The sequence below is a fragment of the Manis pentadactyla genome, chromosome 3, assembly GCF_030020395.1.
Source record: "Manis pentadactyla isolate mManPen7 chromosome 3, mManPen7.hap1, whole genome shotgun sequence".
NCBI classification, from domain to species: domain Eukaryota; kingdom Metazoa; phylum Chordata; class Mammalia; order Pholidota; family Manidae; genus Manis; species Manis pentadactyla.
This window is the reverse complement of record NC_080021.1, coordinates 129,167,434-129,192,628: the sequence shown is the minus strand read 5'-3', so window position 1 is coordinate 129,192,628 and position 25,195 is coordinate 129,167,434. Positions and strand designations below refer to the sequence as shown.

At 44.4% G+C, this 25,195-nt stretch overlaps 1 protein-coding gene and 1 pseudogene across 1 annotated transcript; one reads left to right on the top strand and one right to left on the bottom strand.

Moving 5' to 3' along the window:
- Positions 1–3,397: 3,397 nt before the first annotated feature.
- Positions 3,398–23,347, top strand: LOC118919317 (small G protein signaling modulator 1-like). Its single transcript, XM_036899170.2, has 7 exons — positions 3,398–3,672; positions 5,821–5,973; positions 9,768–9,835; positions 10,119–10,264; positions 10,389–10,519; positions 13,141–13,265; positions 22,152–23,347. Exons 1-6 carry the CDS (start codon positions 3,593–3,595, stop codon positions 13,199–13,201), a joined length of 639 nt encoding a protein of 212 aa, XP_036755065.2. The 5' UTR covers positions 3,398–3,592; the 3' UTR covers positions 13,202–13,265; positions 22,152–23,347.
- On the bottom strand, positions 21,509–24,787 carry LOC118919315 (2'-5'-oligoadenylate synthase 1-like; annotated as a pseudogene).
- Positions 24,788–25,195: the final 408 nt, after the last annotated feature.

The following is a 25,195-nucleotide window of genomic DNA, read 5'->3' as shown; positions in this document are numbered from 1 at the left end:
TTTGATCTTTGCCATTTTAATTATTATGTGTCTTGGTGTTGCCCTCCTTGGATCCCTTGTCATGGGAGTTCTGTGTACTTCTGTCGTCTGAGAGGCTATGTCCTCCCCTAGTTTGGGGAAGTTTTCAGCAATTATTTCTTCAAAGACACTTTCTATCCCTTTTTCTCTCTCTTCTTCTTCTGGTACCCCTATAATGCGGATATTGTTCCATTTCAATTAGTCACACAGTTCTCTTAAAATTCTTTCATTCCTGGAGATCCTTTTATCTCTCTCTGCATCAGCTTCTCTGCATTCCTGTTCTCTGTTTTCTAGTCCATTAATGGTCTCTTGCATCTCATCCATTCTGTTTTGAAGTCCTTCCAGAGATTGTTTTATTTCTGTATTCTCCCTCCTTAGTTCTTGCATATTTCTCTGCAAGTCCATCAGCATGGTTATGACTTTTGTTTTGAATTCTTTTTCAGGAAGACTAGTTAAATCTATCTCCCCAGGTTCCTTCTCAAGGGAAGATGTAGAAGACGTCGAAGCTGTCTGGGTTAGTCTTGTCTGGATCAAATTTTTTTGCCTTTTCATGTTGATAGGTGCAATGGTGAGCTATTGACTCATCTGTCAGCTGGGAGAGCCAAGACTTTCCTCTTGCTCCTGGCCTTTCTTTACTGGGACAACTGTGACCCTTAGTGACTTGTGTTGGGCAATTGCATGTAGACTGGGTCTCTGTATCTTGCCCGGCCGGTATGGAGGAAGCTCCCTTTCTGTGGGCATGTCCAGCCTCAGGCTGCTGCTCTGCTATGGCGGGGCCCTGGGTGGTAATGGACGGGGGGCTCTTTGGCTGTTTACCTCCGTGAGGGGTCTCAGATCTGTTGCCCAGGGGGTTACTGCGCCCAGAGTTCCCTGGAATTTCCCACTGCTGGACTGTGACCCGGGATGCTTCTGTCCAGCGATGGGGTCCCTGTCCCTTTAACACTTTCAAAAAGCACTCGCTTTCTTTGTCACAGGGGCACCGGCTTCGGGTCCCGCTCAAAGGTCTTACTGTCCTGTTTCCCTAGTGTCCAGGACCCAACGCATACACTGTGTGTGCGCTCTGGTGCGGATGGCTGGGGCTTGGTGTTTTGTAGTCCTGGGTTCCTTCTCCCTCCCCGCTCTGTCTCCTCTCCTCCCGCCGGGAGCTGAGGTGAGGGGCCTTGGGTCCCACCAGGCTGTGGCTTGTATCTTACCCCTTTCACCAGGCAAAGATTGCAGTTCACAGCTGCAGCAGGAGCCCGAGACGCAGGCTCAGATTGGCAGACTCTGCAGGTGGGGCAGCTCCTCAGCCCTGGCTGGCCAGCTGGCTCCATTGGTCTGCCCTTTGGCTGGGAGGGAGACTTCCCAGCAATGATAATGCATGGGGTGGCTAGGATAGACTTCAGACCTGTTAAAATGCAGACCCCAGGGAAGAGGGAAGGCTGGCCTCAGAGCCTACATTTCTGACAAGCTTCCAGATGGCACCACTGTCCGTACTTCAGGGAGCAAGGTCCCCAACAGCAGGCCCTTTAAGAAGGCTAGGTCTCCTTAAAGTTTTCCAAAAAATACTCCCAAACTCATTCTATAAAGTCAACATCACCCTAATACCAAAACCAGGCAAAGACCCGACCAAAAAAGAAAATTACAGACTGATATCCCTGATGAATGTAGATGCAAAAATACTTAATGAAATATTAGCAAACTGAATTCAAAAACACATCAAAAGGATCATGCACCATGACCAAGTGGGATTCATCCCAGGGATGCAAGGATGGTACAACATCCAAAAATCCATCAACATCATCCACTACATAAACAAAAAGAAGGATAAAATCCACACGATCATCTCCATAGCTGCTAAAAAAGCATTTGACAAAATTCAACATCCATTCATGATAAAAACTCTCAACAAAATGGGTATAGAGTGAAGGTACCTCAACATAATAAAGGCCATATATGATAAACCCACAGTCAACATTATACTGAACAGCGAGAAGCTGAAAGCTTTTCCTCTGTGATCGGGAACAAGACAGGGATGCCCACTCTCCCCACTGTTATTTAACATAGTACTGGAGGTCCTAGCCACGGCAATTAGACAAAACAAAGAAATACAAGGAATCCAGATTGGTAAAGAAGAAGTTAAACTGTCACTATTTGCAGATGACATGATATGCTACATAAAAAACCCTAAAGACTCCACTCCAAAACTACTAGAGCTGATATCGGAATTCAGCAAAGTTGCAGGATACAAAATTAACACACAGAAATCTGTGGCTTTCCTATACACTAACAATGAACCAGTAGAAAGAGAAATCAGGAAAACTATTCCATTCACAATTGCATCAAAAAGAGTAAAATACCTAGGAATAAACCTAACCAAGGAAGTGAAAGACCTATACCCTGAAAACTATAAGACACTCTTTAGAGAAATTAAAGAGGACATTAACAAATGGAAACTCATCCTATGCTCTTGGCTAGGAAGAATTAATGTCATCAAAATGGCCATCCTGCCCAAAGCAATATACAGATACGATGCAATCCCTATCAAACTACCAACAGCATTCTTCAATGAACTCAAACAAATAGTTCAAAAATTCATATGGAAACACCAAAGACCCCAAATAGCCAAAGCAATCCTGAGAAGGAAGAATAAAGTGGGGGGATCTCACTCCCCAACTTCAAGCTCTACTACAAAGCCACAGTAATCAAGACAATTTGGTACTGGCACAAGAACAGAACCACAGACCAATGGAACAGAATAGAGACCCCAAACATTAACCCAAACATACATAGCCAATTAATATATACGATAAAGGAGCCATGGACATACAATGGGGAAATGACAGTCTCTTCAAAAGATGGTGCTGGCAAAACTGGACAGCTACATGTAAGAGAATGAAACTGGATCACTGTCTAACCCCATACACAAAAGTAAATTCCAAATGGATCAAAGAACTGAGTGTAAGTCATGAAACCATAAAACTCTTGGAAAAAAACAGGCAAAAATCTCTTGGACATAAACATGAGCAACTTCTTCATGAACATATCTCCCTGGGCAAGGGAAACAAAAGCAAAAATGAACAAGTGGGACTGTATCAAGCTGAAAAGCTTCTGTACAGCAAAGGATGCCATCAATAAAACAAAAAGGTACCCTACAGTATTGGAGAATATATTCATAAATGACAGATCCGATAAAGGGTTGACATCCAAAATATATAAAGAGCTCATGTACCTCAACAATCAAAAATGAACAATTCAGTTAGCGGCTGGCAGAGGATGTGCACAGAGATGTTCTGTCCTCGGGCGGTGAGCTGGGTTAACCACTAAGCTCTCTTGCTAACTTTTGAGGGGGTGGAAGCTAGAGAGGCGTACATGCTTTTCCCTAGGATGCTGTCACTAGTTTGGTGACTATGGGGCCCCCCAATCCCCAAGGCAGCCCTGTGCGACTGAGCTGGGCTGGGTGCTGGGGAGCACAGGCAGAGCAGAGCCTGCTGACCACTGTGTCTGTGCAGCGGCTGTGGAGGCCTGTGTCCTGCATGGGCTGCGGCAGCGGGTGGTGGGTTTCCTCCGCAGCAACAAGGTTGCAGCTCTCTTCATGAAAGTGGGTAAGAGCTTCCCACCTGCTGAGGAGTTGAGCTGCAAAGTCCAGGACCTGGAGCATCTGATTGAGAGCACGTGAGTGTGGAGTTCAGGGTGTGGGCGGGGGCACTCCCTACCCCAGAGGACAGCCCATACCTTCCCTGAGCTTGCAGAAGCCTGTGCCTCCTCATGTGCCCCCCCTTGTCCTTTCTCCTCCTCAAAACTGCCAGACTCTTTCCTACCCCAGGGTCTTTGCACATGCTGCACCTACCACCAGGTTCACACCCTTCATCTTCCCTGGCTGGTTCCATGGTGTCATTCAGTCCTTTGCCTAGCTAAGGGTAAATTCTAACCCTCACCCCATTTCTCTTCCATATCGCTCTGTTTATATTCTCCCCTGTTGTTAGCACCATCTGTAATTCATATTTTTGTTTACTGTTTACGTAATTATGCATATCTTTGTTTACTGTTTATTTGATTGTTATCTGTCTCCCCGATGACTCTAAATGCTATGAGGACTGGCAGCTATGTCTGTGTTACTCCCCTTTATGTCCGCTGCATCTGGGACAGTGCCCAGCACGTGGTAAATGGCCAAGAAACAACTGTTGAATGAGTAAATGCCTACTGGGAGCAAAGCCCTGTTCTAAATGCAGGAAAAATCAGAGTTTAATGAAATCAATATGGTTTCTGATTGCATGGACCAGTAGCTCACATTGAGGCAACTACTAAAGGGGAGATGTAGCTTCACTCACTTTTCTTTGGGGCTGATTTTATGTATCTGGAGGCAGCTCCTGGCCTGAGTGTGTGTGTGTACAGGAGTGTTTCCACCAGAGCCACCCCTAGAGTTCCAACTACATGGCCAAATCTCAGACCTGGAGCTTGGTAAGGGATGGCAGATAGGTTCCAATTCCAGTTGATTCTGGTGGCTGCCCGGGGGATTGTGTCGTGAAAGATTCTAGAGCTGATTGGACATCAAATGGTTGAGATTCATGGGAAAGAGTGCATGGATTGATTAGCTATGTTTGTTATGGGCAGGAGAATGGAGAGGCATGCATGCCATGTGTTTGCCATCTCTGCCATGGGAGATCACTCCATTTCACAGGATGAGAAATGGCCCTTTCCTTGCCCTGCAGGCCCTGCTGGCCAGAACTAACCGATGGTCTGGCCTCTGGGTTTGGCATTGCCAGCTCCCATTTGGAATCTGACCCCTCAGCCACCTGGTCTTCTGGTACCTTCCAATCCTTATGCTAAATTTCCAGGTGTTTGCTGATAGCTTCTTAAAGGGGTAGAATTCCATGGCCCTTCCATAATATTGGGAGTTCCTAATGCATGAACTAGAGGTGCCCATGCCAGGTGGTAAAAGAGAGCCACTCATTCATTCATGCAATCAGTCATTCAGGAACATACGTATGAGCCCCTCCTATATGCCAGACACTGTGCTGGGCCCTGGAGATACAGACATGAAAAAGGCCAATGCTTGCCACATGGTAGATTCTGAAGTATTTTATTTAAAAAGGTAGTGAATTGCTTAGTTCGTGCCCTGAAGGTCACATTGGGGAGGGGAAGACAGAAAAGTGATGAGGAAGTTACAGAGGAGGCTGAGGAGCACAGGGGAGGGCCCCTCCCCAGCTCTGAGTGGCCCAGGAGGGCTTCCTGAAGGGATGGATGACCTCACAGACCCGAAGACTGAACAGGGGCCAGCCTGGGAATGGGCTGGGGAGGGAAACGGAAGGAGCATCTCCTGGCAAGTGCTCAGGTGGGTGCCTGGCAGCCTCCGAGACCTGCAGATGTCTCTGGCTGCATCGCGGGGGGTCCGCGGAGGAGAGAAAGGGATGGCCGCAGAGGAGAACCACGGCAAGGTCATGGCGCACTCTGCTTGTCATGTGGAAAAGCTTGCTCCGCAAGGGCAGTGGGGAGCCCCTGAAGGAGATAATCCAAGACTCTTCTTGGCCAGCACTCCTTTCCAGCAGAGAGAGAGAGAGAGAGAGAAATATGGAGAGAAATATCAGTATGAGAATCTGGGTTGCCCGTCAACAGTGTATGGAAGTGTCTTTAGCCACATCTTCACATCCACTGGGTATTACTATTTCTTCAACTCTTTACCCAGAGCAATTATGGGCTCTCACTGTTGTCTCCATTGCCATTCCTTTATTTTCTAGAGAAATTGAATATTTTCCCATTTGCATAGTGGTTCTGTTGGATCTCCTCTATAGTATCTATTCTCCTCCTTGACTGGTCTTGAAGGCGAAACCAGATCCAGGGCCTCCAGGAGAATGTGCAGAAGCTGCCGAAGCTGCCCAGTCTGTCCCCACTTGCCATCAAGCACCTTTGGATCTGTACTGCCCTGTTTGAGAAGGTCCTGGACAAAATTGTGCATTACCTTGTGGAGAACAGCAGGTGAGTGGGACAGGCCAGACACCTATCTGGGCATGCTCTACCTCCAACTGCTGACCCTCACGGGAATTACACCCTCTCACACAAAGCCACTTGATTTTGAAGTGATGAAATACAGGCCTTCTGGGTGTTTGACTCTGACCTAGCTTAGCTTAGATTCTTGGGAAAATTTGGGTGTTTAATAGCAACACAGGGTCTTCATATTTGCGTTGGGATATCAGGATCTTGTAATCTTAGGGACCTTCCTTCTCCTGGGAATTAAGCCCACAGTCTATTCACCAACTATGACCCTAAAGGAACAAATCAGTTTCTCTATGCCTCTGTTTCTTTTGGTAAATGGGATAGGGATTACTGCCACTTTGGAGAAGAGTCAAGAAGGGCCATTAGTGAGAACAGCATTATGGAAATGAAGAGTGATTTTTACATTTTCTTCCCTACCTCAGATTAACCTGGTATAAAGGTTTTATAGTATGAGTCTTCTTGGCAACCATTTATCCATGCATGCATAAATTCATCCAATAAATACTTAATGAGTATCTACTATGTGATAGGCAGTAACTTAGATGTTGGGGATACATTGGTCTTACCTGTCAGGTTTCGGAACTTGCATATTATGCCAAGAGCAGTGGGGAGCCACTGACAAATCCACTATCTGAGATGCCTCATGGCTAGCCCTCCTTTCCAGCCTGAGAGAGAGAGAAATATCAGAATCTCCCCATCTTTTGGTATATGGAAGTACCTATTTAACAACATCTTCACACACAGTGGGTTTTATTGTCGTCTTTTATTCTTTGCCCATTTGCTAGGAAAATATGTATGAAAGTACAGAACAGAGAAACCGGAAGGTTCACCATTGGTATAATACAGTTAACTAAGTGACAGGCTTTATTTGGATTTCACCAATTTATATATATAATTTTTTTCTATATGGTTCTATGAAAATTTTAATACATGTACTGTTTCATAGGACCAACACCACATTCAGGATTTAGAACTGTTCCAAAGGAACTCATCACCCTGAAAAAACTCCCTGGCACTACCCTTTAGAGTCACATCTTGCTCCCAACCCTTCCTGCTATTTTTAAAGGCAGGCTTTCTAAAGTCTGTGATCATGTTGCTGCTGATTTTAGGAATGGATGCTGAATGGCAGAGTGGAAAGTGCCTTAAAGTAGTATCTTCAGATCTGACTGCAGAATGTGGAGACTTAATGTTAAGCATGTCTAGGTCATGTCAGTTCTGCTTCAGCCAATATTCTGGTTGATAGAAGATGGCCTTGGGGTAAAATGGCAATGATGTGGCCACTACTTGTAAGAATTGCCTTAAGTCAGAGTCTGTGCTGTTGCTATATGTAAGATAAATTCTAGCCGAAATAAGCAGGCAAAGAGAGGCAACAAAGGGCCAGGTAATTTAAATACCACCCCTGGGTGATGTTCTCGCGGCCTGGGTACTACAAGCCGGAGAAGTCACACAGGGTTAGGGAGGTGGGGTGCTTATAAGGGATTAGGAGGGGGAGGAGTGGGCAAGCTATCCTAAGGGGTGTTGAGAGGTATGATTGGCTAAAGGTGACATAATAGTCAACTAGAAACTTTTTTCCTTCCAAGAGGGAGGAGGCTGACATCCGGGTCTTAGTTGGCACATCAGGATGGAATTCAGGGAGAGCTGTCCCCTTTCCATATACGGCACGGACTTTGGGATCTGGTCTGTTCTCCCCCTATGGCATCTCTCTGTTCTGTTTGCATGTCCTTGTTTTTCCTTTCTCCAGCCTAACACTATACACACAGGTCAGCATTTAATTCTCCCAACAATCTGGTCAGGTAAGTTCTCACATTCTCCTCATTTTACAACTGAGGACACCAAAGCTCAGAGAGGGTAATCATCCAGCAACACACAGCGAGGGAAGAGGTTGCAGAACTGGATTCCCACTCAGTCCCTCTGATTCTAGATCCTGTGTTCTTCACTCCCTGTTGTAGGATGGGAAGAGCCAAGCTGGCTGGGTATAGCTTGCATCCACCTGCTGTGTGGTCTGCAGCAGTCTCTGACCCTCTCTGGGCCTGAGATCCCTTAGCATCAGAACTAAGTAATTTCCAACTCCAAAATTCTGTTAGTATCTAGACTGTACAAGTTTTCAAAGAATTAGAAACTACACAACTCAAACAAACCAAAACCAAAATCACCCAGCAGAAACATTGTATTCATGGGATCACATGTTGTGTGAAGAGTCAGAAGCTAGGGGTCATTTTTGAGCACGTCAGGCCAGTGTCATCCACATTAGGTATCTGGACAGGAAGGCCTGTTAATGCAGCCTTTGGGGAGATACCACGGCTAAAAATTAGCGTTTTATTGGCTCAGTAACTTTAGAAGAGCAGACATCTTGAGACAGGGACTGTGGGCTTAGAGTAGGGTGAGGGCCTCTGGGGGCTGTGGGAGGGGGGAAAGCAGGTTAATCCCAGTCAACAATGTAACAATGTGCAAAGAAACCCCTACCAAAACTCTGTTAAACATTAAGCAAAGTCAGAGTCACATTAGTTCTCTAGGGTAAAAATATCAAACTAGGAATATAGGCATTCTTCAGTGAAATTAGTTAAAACTAAAAAGCTAGGAGTAACTTGGCCTGGAATGTTTGAATATCCCCCAGGTAAGAGAATACCTCTGCACAGCCCATGTCTTCATTGTATCAATTGAATCATGCCTCTGTGGGATTTGCTTTGGCCTGCTGAGGGGCCCAGCTTATTTTTTTTTTTACTCTACCCAGGTGTTGCTTTTCCTCCTCCATCCCTGATCAAGTGATTAGCAATCAGGGCAATTGATTTAGCAAGCAATCTCAGTCATAAACAAGGTAGTAAAAACAGGAAGGATTCCATCTTAAGGATAAGATTGCATTTTAAAACCCAATTGGTTATATGGGGGAACTTGGTGATGGTTGGAGTCTAGTAAACATAATGTTCCTCATGTAATTATAGATTAATGATACCAAAATAAAAATAAATAAAAATAAAAAACCCAATTGGTTAAAAAGTAAATTTCTTAACATACTCTTTAACAAGCAGACAATAACTCAGCCCACCTTGGGAGCAAGGCAGGCAGTCTTGACTGAGATGCTCCCAGACCAGGAAGCTACTATCCTGGGAGAAAATCAGAGCAGTAAATTTCTTGTAAATAACCAGAGGACTAATAAGAAACTGAATGTCTCTTCAAAGATAAACCTTTTGGTTCCACTTAATAGGTCTGCTTTCCTAGCCTCTCAACCAGGCGTAAATCCCTTAGACAACACCCCACCCCGGGCTCTAGTCCCCTCCAGGCACCAGGAGCTCTGTCCTCTCACTTTATTGCTACATAAAAGCCTCTGCCTTGCTCTCCCGCCTTGAGTGTTTGCAAAGTTCATTCTTTGACTCCACAAACAAGAACCCAGGCACCCCAGCATCAATCTGAGCCTCTAAGTGACTTCCTGTCTGAAATGGAAGTTGCCATAGAAGCAGATAGTTAGCCAGGCCTCAGCAGCCTTCTAATTATTTCTGGTGCCCTCACTAAGGCTTGATCATAGGCCTATACGAAGCACGTACATGCCAAGCGCTGTACTATGCACCTTACATCTGCTCTCCCTCCCAATCCTTCCCATAGGCCTATGGGATGAATGTTTGTTATCCCTATTTACAGATGGGGCAGCTGAGGCTCCCAGAGTTAACTGGGAGGCAGGCAGGGGATTGAGCCCTCTCTGTTTTTAACCACCACACCACTGTGTATTGTGCACCCTCTGTGGGTTGCGATCCAGACCTACGTGTCCTTTCCTCTCTTCCCAGTAAACACTATGAGAAGGAAGCGCTCCTGATGGATCCTGTGGATGGCCCCATCCTTGTGTCTTTGCTGGGTAAATGGTTTGGTGCTCTGAGCTTCACCTGGATCTCTGTTCTTGGCTCTGGGGGTGGGGGCCCCTCCTAAGGGCCATTCTCACCTCCCTCTAGCCTCCTGCACCACACTTTACTGGTTCCCTGTCTCTTGCTCCCAGGATCTATGCTTGTCTCTCTTTAGTAGGATCCTGGAGCACCTTAGCTGGCGGGGGGCAGGGTTAGTGAAATAGGTTCCCTGTCTGGAGGTAGACGGGAGGCGGAATTGCTGTGGCCCTGGATTCCCAGCCCTCGTGTGCCCCGCAGTGGGGCCCTGCGCCCTAGAGTACACCAAGATGAAGACTGCGGATCACTTCTGGACCCACCCCTTGGCCGACGAGCTTCTCCAGAGGCACCGCATTCACAGCTCGCACCTGCGGCAGGACTCACCCACCAAGCGTCCGGCCCTCTGGGTGAGTGGGGTGAACGGCGGGCTCTCGGGGGGGCTAAGTTCCAGACTTAGTGTGGAGGTGAGGAAGGGTGGGGGCCTTGAAGGTCGCTCCGGGCCTCACCCTCCACCTCCCTTCACACAGCCAGATCCAGAAGAGGCATTCGAGTGGCAGCATGGATGACCGGCCGTCCTCTCTGCCCATGATTATGTTGAGTCCCTGCACCAGAACTCCAGGGCCACCCTGCTCTATGGCAAGAACAACGTGCTGGTCCAGCCGGTGAGAGTTCATCCTGGGCCCACCTTCCCCCGGGCGTCTGCCTCCAGGTTATGGAGGAGGGATTCCCTCTGGCTCCAGGTTGTCCATCCATCCATCCACCCACTCACCCATCTATTATTCATTCATCTACTGATATCTCTATCTCTCCATCCACCATATGACAGTATTTCCTTCTACCCATCCATCCATCCACATTTCCAGCCAATCAACCAGCAATTCTCTTCCAGTCTCTACACCCAACCACCCCTCCATCTATGCATCCACTCATCATTCCTTTATCCATCTGCCTGTATTTATATCCATCCATTCATCTATCCATTTGTCTATTTATTTTCCAGTCCCATCTTTACCTGTCCACCCAGCCTTCTGTCCATTCATTCTTTCTTGCTATCACTTACTCATCTAGCAAACATTTATTCTGAACCCGCTAGATGGTAGATGCTTATAATATTAAGATAAATCTCCACAGCTGATATTTATGGAGTGCTTCCTGTGCATCCAGCACCATGCTAAGCGCTTCTAACTGTGTTAACTCATTTAAACCTCATGATAAACATTTGTAGCAAATAGTAATATAGATGGTAACACTGAGGCTCATACAGGGGCAGTAAGGGGCAGAGTTATGATTTGAATCCGGGGTGGCCAGAGTCTGTGCCATTTACCAGTTATCCTCTATGCCCCAGCACTGAGCCAGGCCCCTGGCATGGGTGGTGAGCGGGGCACATGAAACCCCTCTCCTCATGTGATACCTCCTTTGCTGTCTCCTCCCTCAGACCATTTGGATCAGGGTGGGGTTTGGGCTCAGCTGGCAGAAAGCAGAGGGTGGACTATCGGCCACCCCAGCTCTGCAGTCACAGCTGTGACTGCTGGGTGACCCTGAGCAAGTCATTTTTCCCGCTGAGCCTTAGGACCCACATCACAGTGGGCACCAGACTGTGTCCTTAGAGGTGAGATCCTGTAAATTAAGATGCTCCATTTTTAAACATAGCAGCAGGAAATTAAACATTATATACAATGTTTTCTCAATACATGGAAATTTTATTTTACACTTTTTGAAGGGGCTTTATGCAACCATTTGGATATGTATTTTTAAATTATACATTACTCTTATATGCACACACAAAGGAAAATATAATTGAAATACATTAGTGAAGATAGTCCTAAAACTTCACGTCAGGGTCCAATTTTCTGTATCACTTTTTGACTGAGGGTCATTGCTCTCCTTATTTTTCCACCAAATATCATTTTCCATTCCATCAGAAGAAAGGGTCAAGAAATTATAGCCTGTGAGCCAAATGTGGCCCTCTACCTGCTTTTCTAAGTAGTTTTATTGGAACACACCCCTGCCTGTTTGTTCACACATCATGTATGACTGCTTCTGTGCTGTGATGGCAGAGCTGAGTGGCAGTCAGTGAACCTGTGTGGTGCATGAAACCAAAAGGACTCCCTGTCTGACCCGTCACAGAAGAAGTTTGCTGACCTCTGATCAAGAGCATAGGAGGTGCAGCATTTCTTCCAAGCATGTGCTCTTCGTTGTTGCTTTGAAGGAAAATCTGTAGTGGCCCCCCTGCAGTGATGACTGATGTGTCAGACATCACCGTACACTCCATTGCTCTATTCCCAGCCTCACTCCCTACACAACTTTTGATTCAAAGCTGAAGCACAATCTCATTTTTTGAAGACATTTAAAATGGCACCTGTCCTCCACATGTGATGTAACAACCATGTACAAAACTTAAAGTAACAACAATCTGAACAGCTCTGACAGTTTGCATGAGGTCAGGCAATGACATATGTCACAATTGTGAGATGCCACTGAGCATAAGTGTATCTCTGTTTCAGGTACATTAAAATGTGGAAAGCAAACGTGCCTCTTGGAATCACTGAGATGCTGCCACATATCTGTTTACACATCATGTATGGCTGAGATACTGCACCTACCTCATGGGGCTGCAGGCATGTGTGGCTCAACTGGGGCATCGGTGTGAAGCCGGGCCAAGCCTGGTACACAGGAGGTGCTCAGTGTTAGTTGTCTGTGTCCACACACTGAGGTGAATTTGGTGCAGGGGCTGCCTCCTCTGTGTGTGAGGCTTGGACACAACCCCCTCCGGCCTGCCCCACTTGGGATAAAACAGTGGTGAGAAGCTCTGCAAGCACGTTGGGAAGTCAGAGGGTCAGGCTGCTGGGTGGAGGGTGAGGCATAGGCATTTGGGGAGGGGGTTACTGGGTAATGTCTTTGGATGAGCTCAGCTGCCATTTCTTTCTCCCTTACAACAAGCCAAAATGATGCTAGTTAAATGCTTTCTGTTAAGGAAAGGATTGTAAAGAACCGTCCAGCTCTGCCCGTGCAGCAGGGCATCTGGAGGTGCGGGTGTGAAAGTATTGTGGGTGGGCAGCATTCATAGCTGGACCTATAGAACCCAACCTGGGTGGTTGGCTGCCAATGGCTTTGCCTAGCATTGCCCCCTGGAAGGCCTTGGGTTGTCCAAATGCACATGGCCTTGGAAAGAAAGCCCCAGCCTTTTGGCTCCAGTTATGTGTCCATAAGTCAGCTGGATGAGGGTCCATACCCATGGTGACTCCAGCACTATGACCAGGCCTGGGTCCTCCTCTCTCTGCAGAGGGATGACATGGAGGCTGTGCCAGGATACCTGTCCCTGCACCAGACGGCCAACATCATGACCTTGAAGTGGACGCCCAACCAGCTGATGAATGGGTCTGTGGAGGACCTGGACTATGAGAAGAGGTAGGTCACCATGTCCCTTCTCTCCCCTTGGCACAAGGAAGTGTGTACCACCCACTTGGCCCGGCCTCCCTGCATCTGTGTCCTCATGAGTAACTCAGTGCCCCAGGAGCCTCTGGTTTTTGCTGCTCTCAGTCCACAGCTAAACCAATTTTTCTTCTAACCAGAAGAATCTTGAGGTAAGCGAATTAGGCAGAGCCCTGGTCAAAACACCACCCAGAGAAAGAAGTCTTAACCAAGATCTTGAAAGCCTACAAATGGCAAATATTCTCCCATCTGCTGCCACCTTTCCCATCATTCAGTAAAAAGGGAGGCAGGAGGGACTGGTTGGTGGGCGTCTTGTTCAGGGCTTGAGTCCTGTGATATCCTGGGATTTGTAAGAACCAGCAAAGGCTTTGGAGGCATGCTCCAGAGAAACACAGGGATCGGGGATTCCCTGTTGCACTCGCTGTGTTCTAGCACAATCAGAGAAGGCTTCAGGAAGAGCAAAGGGAAGCCACCATGCAGAGATGTGGCCAGCTTGGTCATTTCAGCTGGAGGAGTCGTGGTAGCTCATGGGAGGCAGAGGCAATGGTTTTTGCTGCTCTCAGTCCACAGCTAAACCAATTTTTCTTCTACATTTCCTTGATTTCTTAAAAAGTTTTGATTGTGATAGATGAGGGAGCCAAGATGGCGGCATGAGTAGAGCAGCGGAAATCTCCTCCCAAAACCACATATATTTTTGAAAATACAACAAATACAACTATTCCTAAAAGATAGACCAGAAGACACAGGACAACAGCCAGACCACATCCACACCAGTGAGAACCGAGCGCCTCGTGAAGGGGGTAAGATACAAGCCGCAGCCTGGTGGGACCTGAAAGCCCCTCACCCCAGCTCCCGGTGGGAGGAGAGGAGTCGGAGCGGGGAGGGAGAGGGAGCCCAGGACTGCTAAACACCCAGCCCTAGCCATCCTCACCAGAGCGCAGACACAGTGCGTGCCTGGGGTGCTGGAAACTAGGGAAACAGAACAGTAAGACCTGTGAGCAGGTCCACGCAACCGGCACCCCTGGGACAAAGAAAAGCGAGTACTTTTTGAAAGTCTTAAAGGGACAGGGAACCCACAGCTGGACGGAAGCGTCCAGGGACACTTAGCCCAGCTTCTGGGAATCCCGGGGAACTCTGGGCACTCTAACCCCCTGGGCAGCAGGGAGCTCAGAGGCCCCTCACGGAGATGAAAAGCCTCCCGGCCGTTTCACCTCCAACATGGCTCTGCCATATTGGAGCAGCAGCCGGAGGCAGGCCATGCCCACAGCAAATGCAGAGCTAAACTCCATAGCGGCTGACAAGAATCGGAAGCCCCATCTGCGCACAGCTGCCCAGCACAAGCCGCTAGAGGTCACTGTTCTCCCAGGAGAAGAAGGCCATAAACCAACAAGAAGGGACATTCTCCCAGCCATCACTTGTGCCAGCTCCACAAACTATCTCTATCACCATGAAAAGGCAGAAAAATTTGATACAGACCAAAATCACAACCCCTGAGAAGAAGATAGACCTAACCAGTCTTCCTGAAAAAGAATTCAAAATAATAATCATAAACATGCTGACAGAGCTGCAGAGAAATATACAAGAGCTAAGGGATGATGTCCGGAGGGAGATTACAGAAATGAAACAATCTCTGGAAGGATTTATAAGCAGAATGGATACGATGCAAGAGGCCATTGATGGAATAGAAACCAGAGAACAGGAACGCATAGAAGCTGATGCAGAGAGAGATTAAAGGATCTCCAGGAATGAAACAATATTAAGAGAACTGTGCGACCAATCCAAAAGGAACAATATCCACATAATAGGGGTACAAGAGGAAGAAAAAGAGAAAAAGGGATAGAAAGTGTCTTTGAAGAAATAATTGCTGAGAACTTCCCCAAACTGGGGGAGGAAATAGTTGCTCAGACTACAGAGGCACAAAGAACTTCCAACAGATGGGACCCAAAGAGGACAACACCAAGACACATAATAATTAAAATGGCAAAGATCAAGGATAAGGACAGAGTATTAAAGGCAGCCTGAGAGGAAAAAAAAGGTCACCTACAAAGGAAAACCCATCAGGCTATCATCAGACTTCTCAACAGAAACCTTACAGGCCAGAAGAGAATGACATGATATATTCAATGCAATGAAACAGAAGGGCCTCGAACCAAGGATACTGTATCCAGCACAATTATCATTTAAATATGAAGGAGGGTTTAAACAATTCCCAGACAAGCAAAAGTTGAGGGAATTTGCCTCCCACAAACCACCTCTACAGGGTATCTTAGAGTGACTGCTCTAGATGGGAGCACTCCTAAAAAGAGCACAGAACAAAGCACTCAACATGAAGAATGGAGGAGGAGAAATAAGAAGGGAGAGGAATAAACATCAGACTGTGTTTATAATAGCTCAATAAGCGAGTTAAGTTAGACAGTAAGGTAGGAAAGAAGCTAACCTTGAACTTTTGGTAACCACGAATCTAAAGCCTGAAATGGCAATAAGTACACATCTTTCAATAATCACCCTAAATGTAAATGGACTGAATGCACCAATCAAAAGACACAGAGTAATAGAATGGATAAAAAAGCAAGACCCATCTATATGCTGCTTACAAGAGACTCACCTCAAACCCAAAGACATGAACAGATTAAAAGTCAAGGGATGGAAAAAGATATTTCATGCAAACAACAGAGAGAAAAAAGCAGGTGTTGCAATACTAGTATCAGACAAAATAGACTTCAAAACAAAGAAAGTAAAAAGAGATAAAGAAGGACACTACATAATGATAAAGGGCTCAGTCCAACAAGAGGATATAACCATTATAAACATATATGCACCCAATACAGGAGCACCAATATATGTGAAACAAATACTAACAGAATTAAAGGAGGAAATAGAATGCAATGCATTCATTTTGGGAGACTTTAACACACCGCTCACTCCAAAGGACAGATCCACCAGACAGAAAATAAATAAGGACACAGAGGCACTGAACAACACACTAGAACAGATGGACCTAAAAGACATCTATAGAACTCTACATCCAAAAGCAACAGGATACACATTCTTCTCAAGTGCACATGGAACATTCTCCAGAATAGACCACATACTAGGCCACAAAAAGAGCCTGAGTAAATTCCAAAAGATTGAAATCCTACCAACCAACTTTTCAGACCAGAAAGGTATAAAACTAGAAATGAATTGTACAAAGAAAGCAAAAAGGCTCACAAACACTTGGAGGCTTAACAACATGCTCCTAAATAATCAATGGATCAATGACCAAATTAAAATGGAGATCCAGCAACATATGGAAACAAATGACAACAACAACACAAAGCCCCAACTTCTGTGGGATGCAGCATAAGCAGTCTTAAGAGGAAAGTATATAGCAATCCAGGCATATTTAAAGAAGGAAGAACAATCCCAAATGAATAGTCTAATGTCACAATTATCGAAATTGGAAAAAGAAGAACAAATGAGGCCTAAGGTCAGCAGATGGAGGGACATAATACAGATCAAAGAAGAAATAAATCAAATTGAGAAGAATAAAACAATAGAAAAAATCAATGAAACCAAGAGCTGGTTCTTCGAGAAAATAAACAAAATAGATAAGCCTCTAGCCAGAGTTATTAAGAGAAAAAGAGAGTCAGCACACATCAACAGAATCAGAAATGAGAAAGGAAAATCACAACGGACCCCACAGAAATACATAGAATTCTTAGAGAATACTATGAAAACCTATATGCTAACAAGCTGGAAAACCTAGGAGAAATGGACAACTTCCTAGAAAAATACAACCTTCCAAGACTGACTCAGAAAGAAACAGAAAATCTAAAAAGACCAATTACCAGCAATGAAACTGAAGCGGTAATAAAAAAACTACCCAAGAGCAAAACCCCCGGGCCAGATGGAATTTCCTTGGAATTTTATCAGATATAAAGAGAGGACATAATACCCATTCTCCTTAAAGTTTTCCAAAAAATAGAAAGGAGGGAATACTCCCAAACTCATTCTATGAAGCCAACATCACCCTAATACCAAAACCAGGCAAAGACCCCACCAAAAAAGAAAACTACAGACCAATACCCCTGATGAATGTAGATGCAAAAATACTCAACAAAATATTAGCAAACCATATTCAAAAATATATCAAGAGGATCATACACCATGACCAAGTGCGATTCATCCCAGGGATGCAAGGATGGTACAGCATTCGAAAATCCATCATCATCCACCACATCAACAAAAAGAAGGACAAAAACCACATGATCATCTCCATAGAAGCTGAAAAAGCATTCGACAAAATTCAACATCCATCCATGATAAAAACTCTCAACAAAATGGGCATAGAGGGCAAGTACCTCAACATAATAAAGGCCATATATGATAAACCCATAGCTAACATCATACTGAACAGCGAGAGGCTGAAAGCTTTTCCTCTGCGATTGGGAACAAGACAGGGATGCCCACTCTCCCCACTGTTATTTAACATAGTACTGGAGGTCCTAGCCATGGCAATTAGACAAAACAAAGAAATACAAGGAATCCAGATTTGTAAAGAAGAAGTCAAACTGTCACCATCTGCAGATGACATTATATTGTACATAAAAATCCCTAAAGACTCCACTGCAAAACTACTAGAAGTAATATCGGAATTCAGCAAAGTTGCAGGATACAAAATTAACACACAGAAATCTGTGGCTTTCCTATACACTAACAATGAACCAGTAGAAAGAGAAATCAGGAAAACTATTCCATTCACAATTGCATCAAAAAGAGTAAAATACCTAGGAATAAACCTAACCAAGGAAGTGAAAGACCTATACCCTGAAAACTATAAGACACTCTTTAGAGAAATTAAAGAGGACATTAACAAATGGAAACTCATCCTATGCTCTTGGCTAGGAAGAATTAATGTCGTCAAAATGGCCATCCTGCCCAAAGCAATATACAGATACGATGCAATCCCTATCAAACTACCAACAGCATTCTTCAATGAACTCAAACAAATAGTTCAAAAATTCATATGGAAACACCAAAGACCCCAAATAGCCAAAGCAATCCTGAGAAGGAAGAATAAAGTGGGGGGATCTCACTCCCCAACTTCAAGCTCTACTACAAAGCCACAGTAATCAAGACAATTTGGTACTGGCACAAGAACAGAACCACAGACCAATGGAACAGAATAGAGACCCCAAACATTAACCCAAACATACATAGCCAATTAATATATACGATAAAGGAGCCATGGACATACAATGGGGAAATGACAAGCTCTTCAACAGATGGTGCTGGCAAAACTGGACAGCTACATGTAAGAGAATGAAACTGGATCACTGTCTAACCCCATACACAAAAGTAAACTCCAAATGGATCAAAGACCTGAATGTAAGTCATGAAACCATAAAACTCTTAGAAAAAAACATAGGCAAAAATCTCATGGATATAAACATGAGCGACTTCCTCATGAACATATCTCCCCGGGCAAGGGAAACAAAAGCAAAAATGAACAAGTGGGACTATATCAAGCTAAAAAGCTTCTGTACAGCAAAGGACACCATGAATAGAACAAAAAGGTATCCTACAGTATGGGAGAATATATTCATAAATGACAGATCCGATAAAGGGTTGACATCCAAAATATATGAGCTCACACACCTCAACAAACAAAAAGCAAATAATCCAATTAAAAAATGGGCAGAGGACCTGAATAGACAGTTCTCTAAAGAAGAAATTCAGATGGCTAACAGACACATGAAAAGATGCTCCACATCGCTTGTCATTAGAGAAATACAAATTAAAACCACAATGAGATATCACCTCACACCAGTAAGGATCACCATCATCGAAAAGACAAACAACAACAAATGTTGGTGAGGTTGTGGAGAAAGGAGAACCCTCCTACACTGCTGGTGTGAATGTAAATTAGTTCAACCATTGTGGAAAGCAGTATGGAGGTTCCTCAAAACGCTCAAGATAGAAATACCATTTGACCCAGGGATTCCACTTCTAGGAATTAACCCTAAGAATGCAGCACTCCAGTTTGAAAAAGACAGATGCACCCCTATGTTTATTGCTGCACTATTTACAATAGCTAAGATATGGAAGCAACCTAAATGTCCATCAGTAGATGAATGGATAAAGAAGATCTGGTACATATACACAATAGAATATTACTCGGCCATAAAAAAAAACAGATCCTACCATTTGCAACAACATGCTCAGTGAAATAAGCCAGGCGGAGAAAGACAAGTACCAAATGATTTCACTCATATGTGGAGTATAAGAACAAAGGAAAACTGAAGGAACAAAACAGCAGCAGAATCACAGAACCCACGAATGGACTAATAGTTACCAAAGGGAAAGAGACTGGGGAGGATGGGCAGGAAGGGAGGAACAAGGGTGGGGAAAAAGAAAGGGGGCATTACGATTAGCATGTATAGTGTTGGGGGGGTGCATGGAGAGGGCTGTGCAACACAGAGCAGAGAAGTAGCGATTTTACAGCATCTTACTATGCTGCTGGGCAGTGACTGTGAAGGAGTATGTGGGGGGGACTTGGTGAAGGGAGAGCCTAGTAAACATAATGTTTTTCATGTAATTGTAGATTAATGATACCAAAATAAAAAAATTTTAAAAAAAGATGATAGATGATAGATAGATAGATTCCCCACTAAGAGAAACCAGGACTTCTTGGAGAAATGGCTGATTCTAGGTCTGGAGCAATAAATGATGATCCTGGAACATCTTATCAGACCAGATAGCAAGGAGGCCAGCGGAGACAAAAGATCACATCACAAAGATACGGGAACCAGCTGCAAAGGGCTCTCAGGGGCCAAATTTGAGCTTCAATCGAGATTATAATTGTAAAGGATTAAAACTCATCAAATATATTTAAACCTTTAACTCATAAGTCTGCTTAAAATAACATCACATTCAGAGGATGAGAAACTAATTTATTCTCTCAAAAACTGATAAATAACAGGAAAGAATCGAACATTTATCCTGCCTTTAGTATGTGAATAGCACCACAGGGTAGCCAAATGGTAGATGGGTAGAAACATCTCTTTATAGAAGTACTCAAGTCAGTATGTAAAAAAAAAAATGATAGAATTAGAATATCACCATTTTGAAACCCCCAGTGAATCAACAGTTAGGTATTGAGCAGCAACAGCATTAACCTTATAAAAAGCGGCAGACAGACATCACGTGCCTCCTGATGAAAGAACACACCACCACCCATGGTCTTGCCGAAAGGACTGAACCTGAGGCTGATCCAACCTCTGGATTCAGCTGCCAATTTGCAGGAAATACAGAGAAACATGTTGAACTGCATCAAGAGTATCAATCAGCAGAATCCAGCAGTGGGAAACTGTGGGTCAAAAGGCTCAGATTCTTCAACAGATACATTATAAAGAAAAGAGAGGGATGGAGGGGGAAACCTGTAGATTAAAAGAGACTTGAAAGCTAGATCTGAATGTTTTTAAAAAGTGAGACTACATCGTATGTCTAGGAAGGCACATTCAAGTGATAAAACTATAAAGGAAGACAGATAATAGATTAACTAGAAGAGTCAGAAGCAGAGTCACGTCTGCAGGAAGGAAGGCAGTAGAGATTGAGAGAAGGCTTCTGGGGATGTTGGCAAAGTCCTATTCTTTGATCTGGTGGTGGTTGTTAAAATAACTTCTTAAGCTATACATTTGTTGTGCTTATTTTTTTCTGTTTCATTTTACAATAAAAATATTTATTTAAAAAAAGTTTTGATTGTGTAGAACTTGTAACATAAAAACATACAGAACTTTGGTACCCGTCTCCCATCCCTAACAGCCATCCACCTACCCTTTCTTCCTAGGTAATTATTCTGCAGCAGCATGGGGACATGATAGGATTTCATCTGTGAATATAGATGTGTGTACATGATAACAAGGAGACATTACCAAACGTTCTCATTTCTGTTGTTTTTGGGGTTTCAGCATTTTCTTCACAGGACCCCTGGACCGAAAGAAATCCCTAGCAGTTCCACTTAAGTCCATACAACTTAATAGTAGTTTCTGTGCTGTCTGACAGATGTCGCTGTCTCCCCCCAAAATTTAAAATCTGAGCTGTTCCCTGTGCCTCTGTGATTTGGTTCACTGTGTTTGTCCTGGGGTGCCCTGCTTCAAAGCTGGGGAACTCACGTTTTTAAACTAGTATGTGCCAGGCTCTGTGTAACAGTTTAATGTACCTGATAATACGTAAAATGATAGTACGGCATAGGTAGTGCGGTGTTAGTTCCTAATGGGGAAATGGAACCTCGGAGAGATGCTTCCCATCCAAATGTTCCAGCAGATTATCTATAGATATCACAACAGTCAGTGTAAGCTTGATGAGGTTTCCTCATGTTTTGGATAAATGATTAAATTACCATACTGACTTTAAGCCAGATCTATGCTGCCTCGTTTTTAAAAAAATAAAATTCACATACTTTGCCACACGTAGAATTAGCAAGCCTGGCAGGTGTTGTATAAGGAATGTCTTGCCCCCAAATTGTGCCAATATGCTGTTTAATGCCACTCCCATGGCTGATTACAACCTTACTCATCTTGCTCAAGAGAGATGCTAAGATCTCATTTTGAAGGGATGTCCTGTTTTGGTAAGACTCTCAAACTGTGGGAAATTTGTGCTCAGAAATGTGGAGAGAGAAAGAAGCCCTGTCATAGGACAAAGGCTGGAACCCCATGTGTCTACGAATACTCACCCAGGACATCAAAGAAAGGCAGGACGTCAAATTCCACCCCCTCTTGGATACGGGGGGACCTAAGCATGAAGCTCAGTGCATGAGGCTTCTCCCATCGCGGATTCTGGACCTCAAACACCACATCAAACTTTTTCTCTCGTTGACAGGCTTCCAGCTGTCTCCTAATTTCCCTGACGAACTCTCCTCAGTGCTGAAGCTGCTCCTGAAAACTTGTAAGGGGGCTGAGAAAGACGACGAGGTCAGCATCAGATCGGCCTCTGAGGGACGTGTCCTTTGCCTGAGGAGCCACCCTAAATTGTGAGGAGAGTACAAATTAACATTTATTGAGAAGAGCCTCCTAAATAAAATGACAAGAGCAATCATTAACATTCTTGAGTGCTAGCCACTGTTCTGAGGGTGTGACCAGTCTTAACTCCTGTAATGTTCACAAGGACTGTATGATTTAGGTACTGTTATTTATTAGTTTCCATTTTTTAGGTGGAGAAATAGGTGCCCTGAGAGATTATATAACAGCCCAATCACACAGACAGTAGGTGGCTGAATGCAGTTCAAACCCTGGCTGCCTTGTTCTAGAGTCTGTGTTCTTCCCTTCCTATCCTTTACTATCTTATCTGATTATATGCTGGTAGACTTAATTTGCCCAGCCCTATAAGTTATTGGGAGTCACGGATGCAGAAATTGAGGTACAGATAGGTTAAGTGATTTTTTCAAAGTTTCACAGCCATTAGATGCTCTCTGCTTTAAAAACTAATACTATTAACCAGCTCACAATACTACAGAAATGATGAGTCGGTCCCCAGGCTGGCCATGAATTAACAATCATGTACTAGAGTTGGACCTCAGTTTCCCTATCTCTGAAATGGACACGGCCTAGGACAGTGGTTCACAAACTTTACCCAGGGCATTTATTTAAAAATTACGGATGTAAGTGAAATAAGCCAGGTGGAGAAAGACAAATGCCATATGATTTCACTTATTTGTGGAATCTAAAAACAAAACAAAACCACATGAACAAAATAGCAGTAGACTCATAGACATTGAGAAGTGACTGGTGGTTACCATGAGGGAGGGGCTGGGGTAGGTGGATGGGGAGGCAGAGCCGGGTATAGGGGCACAAAAATTCTCAAATCATAATAGAAGTTGGTCGCAGGGATGGTAGTGCAGCATGGAGAATACAACCAATGATTCTGTAACATCTTCCTATGTTGACAGATAGTAACTGCACTAGTGGGGGTGAGGATTAAATAATATGGGTAACTGTTGAACCACTGTGTTGTGTACTTGACACCAGTATAAGACTGTATATCAACGATACTCTAATAAAAAGAAATTACAGATGAAATTACAGATTGCAGATTCTCACCCAAGAATCTATTCTCACAAGCTGCGATTATATTTTTGGTTTGGATAAATCAGACACCAGCAGCCCCAGAGAGCTCACCTGTTTGTCCTCTGTCTGTCTCCGTGGGAGCTTGTCCGCCCAGCCACCCCTTCCCCAGACAGGCAGGCCTGGACTCACCTTCACAACTTTCGACACCCAGACATATGAGCAGCTCTTTGGAAACAACTCTCCTTCAGGAAACTGGAGATGATGTCGATGGCTTGGTTCACCTGCACGCAGAAATGCGTATCTGGCAGGAGCTGGTCTTCAATATACTTGTCCAGATGCGTGGCCGGGATGTCTCTGAGCTCCCCCATGATGCCCGGGGCAGAGACAGGAGAGCCAGTGGCTGTGAACGGGCTTCAGGAAGCGGTCAGCTTCTCTCCCTTCGGCCGCCTCAGCCTGGCTGTTCTCGGTTTCGTTTCCTGGGAAGGGAGGAGCTTAGCAAATGGCACATTGATTCCTGAACTGTATCTGTTCTCCCTGATCGCCCCTCCCTCCACTCTCTGGAAACTCCTCTGGTCCTTTAATGAGCTAACACATCAGGCCCTTCTTCAGACTGCACTCTGGAATGGTGCTTTTAGCTAAACCCTGTTAGCACCTCGCCCAAGAAAAATCATGATTAAAAACAGATTTTTGGTGTCCTTCTTCATCTGCTGTTGTTGCTGACAAATTGTTTCATAATGCCCTGTGATCTTTGCAGCAGTACAAGCATAGTGCAAAGAGAAAAGGTCTCAGAGAAATCAGGAAGCATGAAGACCACCATGATCCTGAAACTCAAAGACTACCTCTGTGCACATTTTGGTATGGACCTTTCCAGGTATTTCCACAAGCATACACACAAACACTGTTCTCTTTTCTTTTTTTAAAGAAATGACATCATAGTGTATTGTTTTTCCTTTTGATTAATAGACTTTATTTCTTATGGCAGTTGTATGTTTATGGAAAACTTGAACGGAAGGCAAGAGTTCCCAGGTACCCCCTCTCCTTCCACCCATGGATTCCCCTGCCCAGGTTTGTTACAATTGAATCGATACAGAAATGTTATTAACTAAAGTTCATAGTCTACATTAAGGTTCATTCTGCATTGTGCATTCCGTGGGTTTGCCAAATGCATCACATCATGTGTCCATCATGATACAATCAGGCAGAAGTTTCACTTCCTCAAAAATCTCCTTGTTCCACCTGTTCAACCCTCCCTGTTTAGATCTTCCTTCTTTTCTAATATTGTGTGTTCAATGCTAACAAATTCCCTCCATGTGCACTGCCCTCACTGCATCCCACAAACTTTAATTCATTATTTTTTCATTTAGAGCATAATATCTTAAAATTTCTCTCTAAACTTCTTTGACCCCTGTATAACTTACAAGTGTGTTTTTTGATCTCCGAATATGTTAGAATTTTCCAGATAGCTTTCTTTCATTGGTTTCTTATCTAATTCCATTGTGGTAGAGAGCATACTTTGCATGATATCTGTCCTTTGGAATTTGTTAAGGCCCAGAATGTGGTCTGTCTTGGTGACTGTCCCATGTGAGCTTGAAAAGAATGTATATTCTTGGATGAAGGAGTCTATAAATGCCAATGAACTAACTTTCTTAGCCTTTTCGTTAGCCAGCTCAATTAATTGACACTCCCCACTCCTGTATATCCTGTGACTTAAGCCAAAGGCAAAATGGAACCGTGAAGTGTGTGAGGGTCCACAGGACACTCTGCTCACCATTCAATTGTATGTAAATCAAAGATCTGGTTGGCTCCCAAGTGCCTTTTTGGCAATTGTGCTTGTTAATGAAATGCATGTTTTTCACTAAC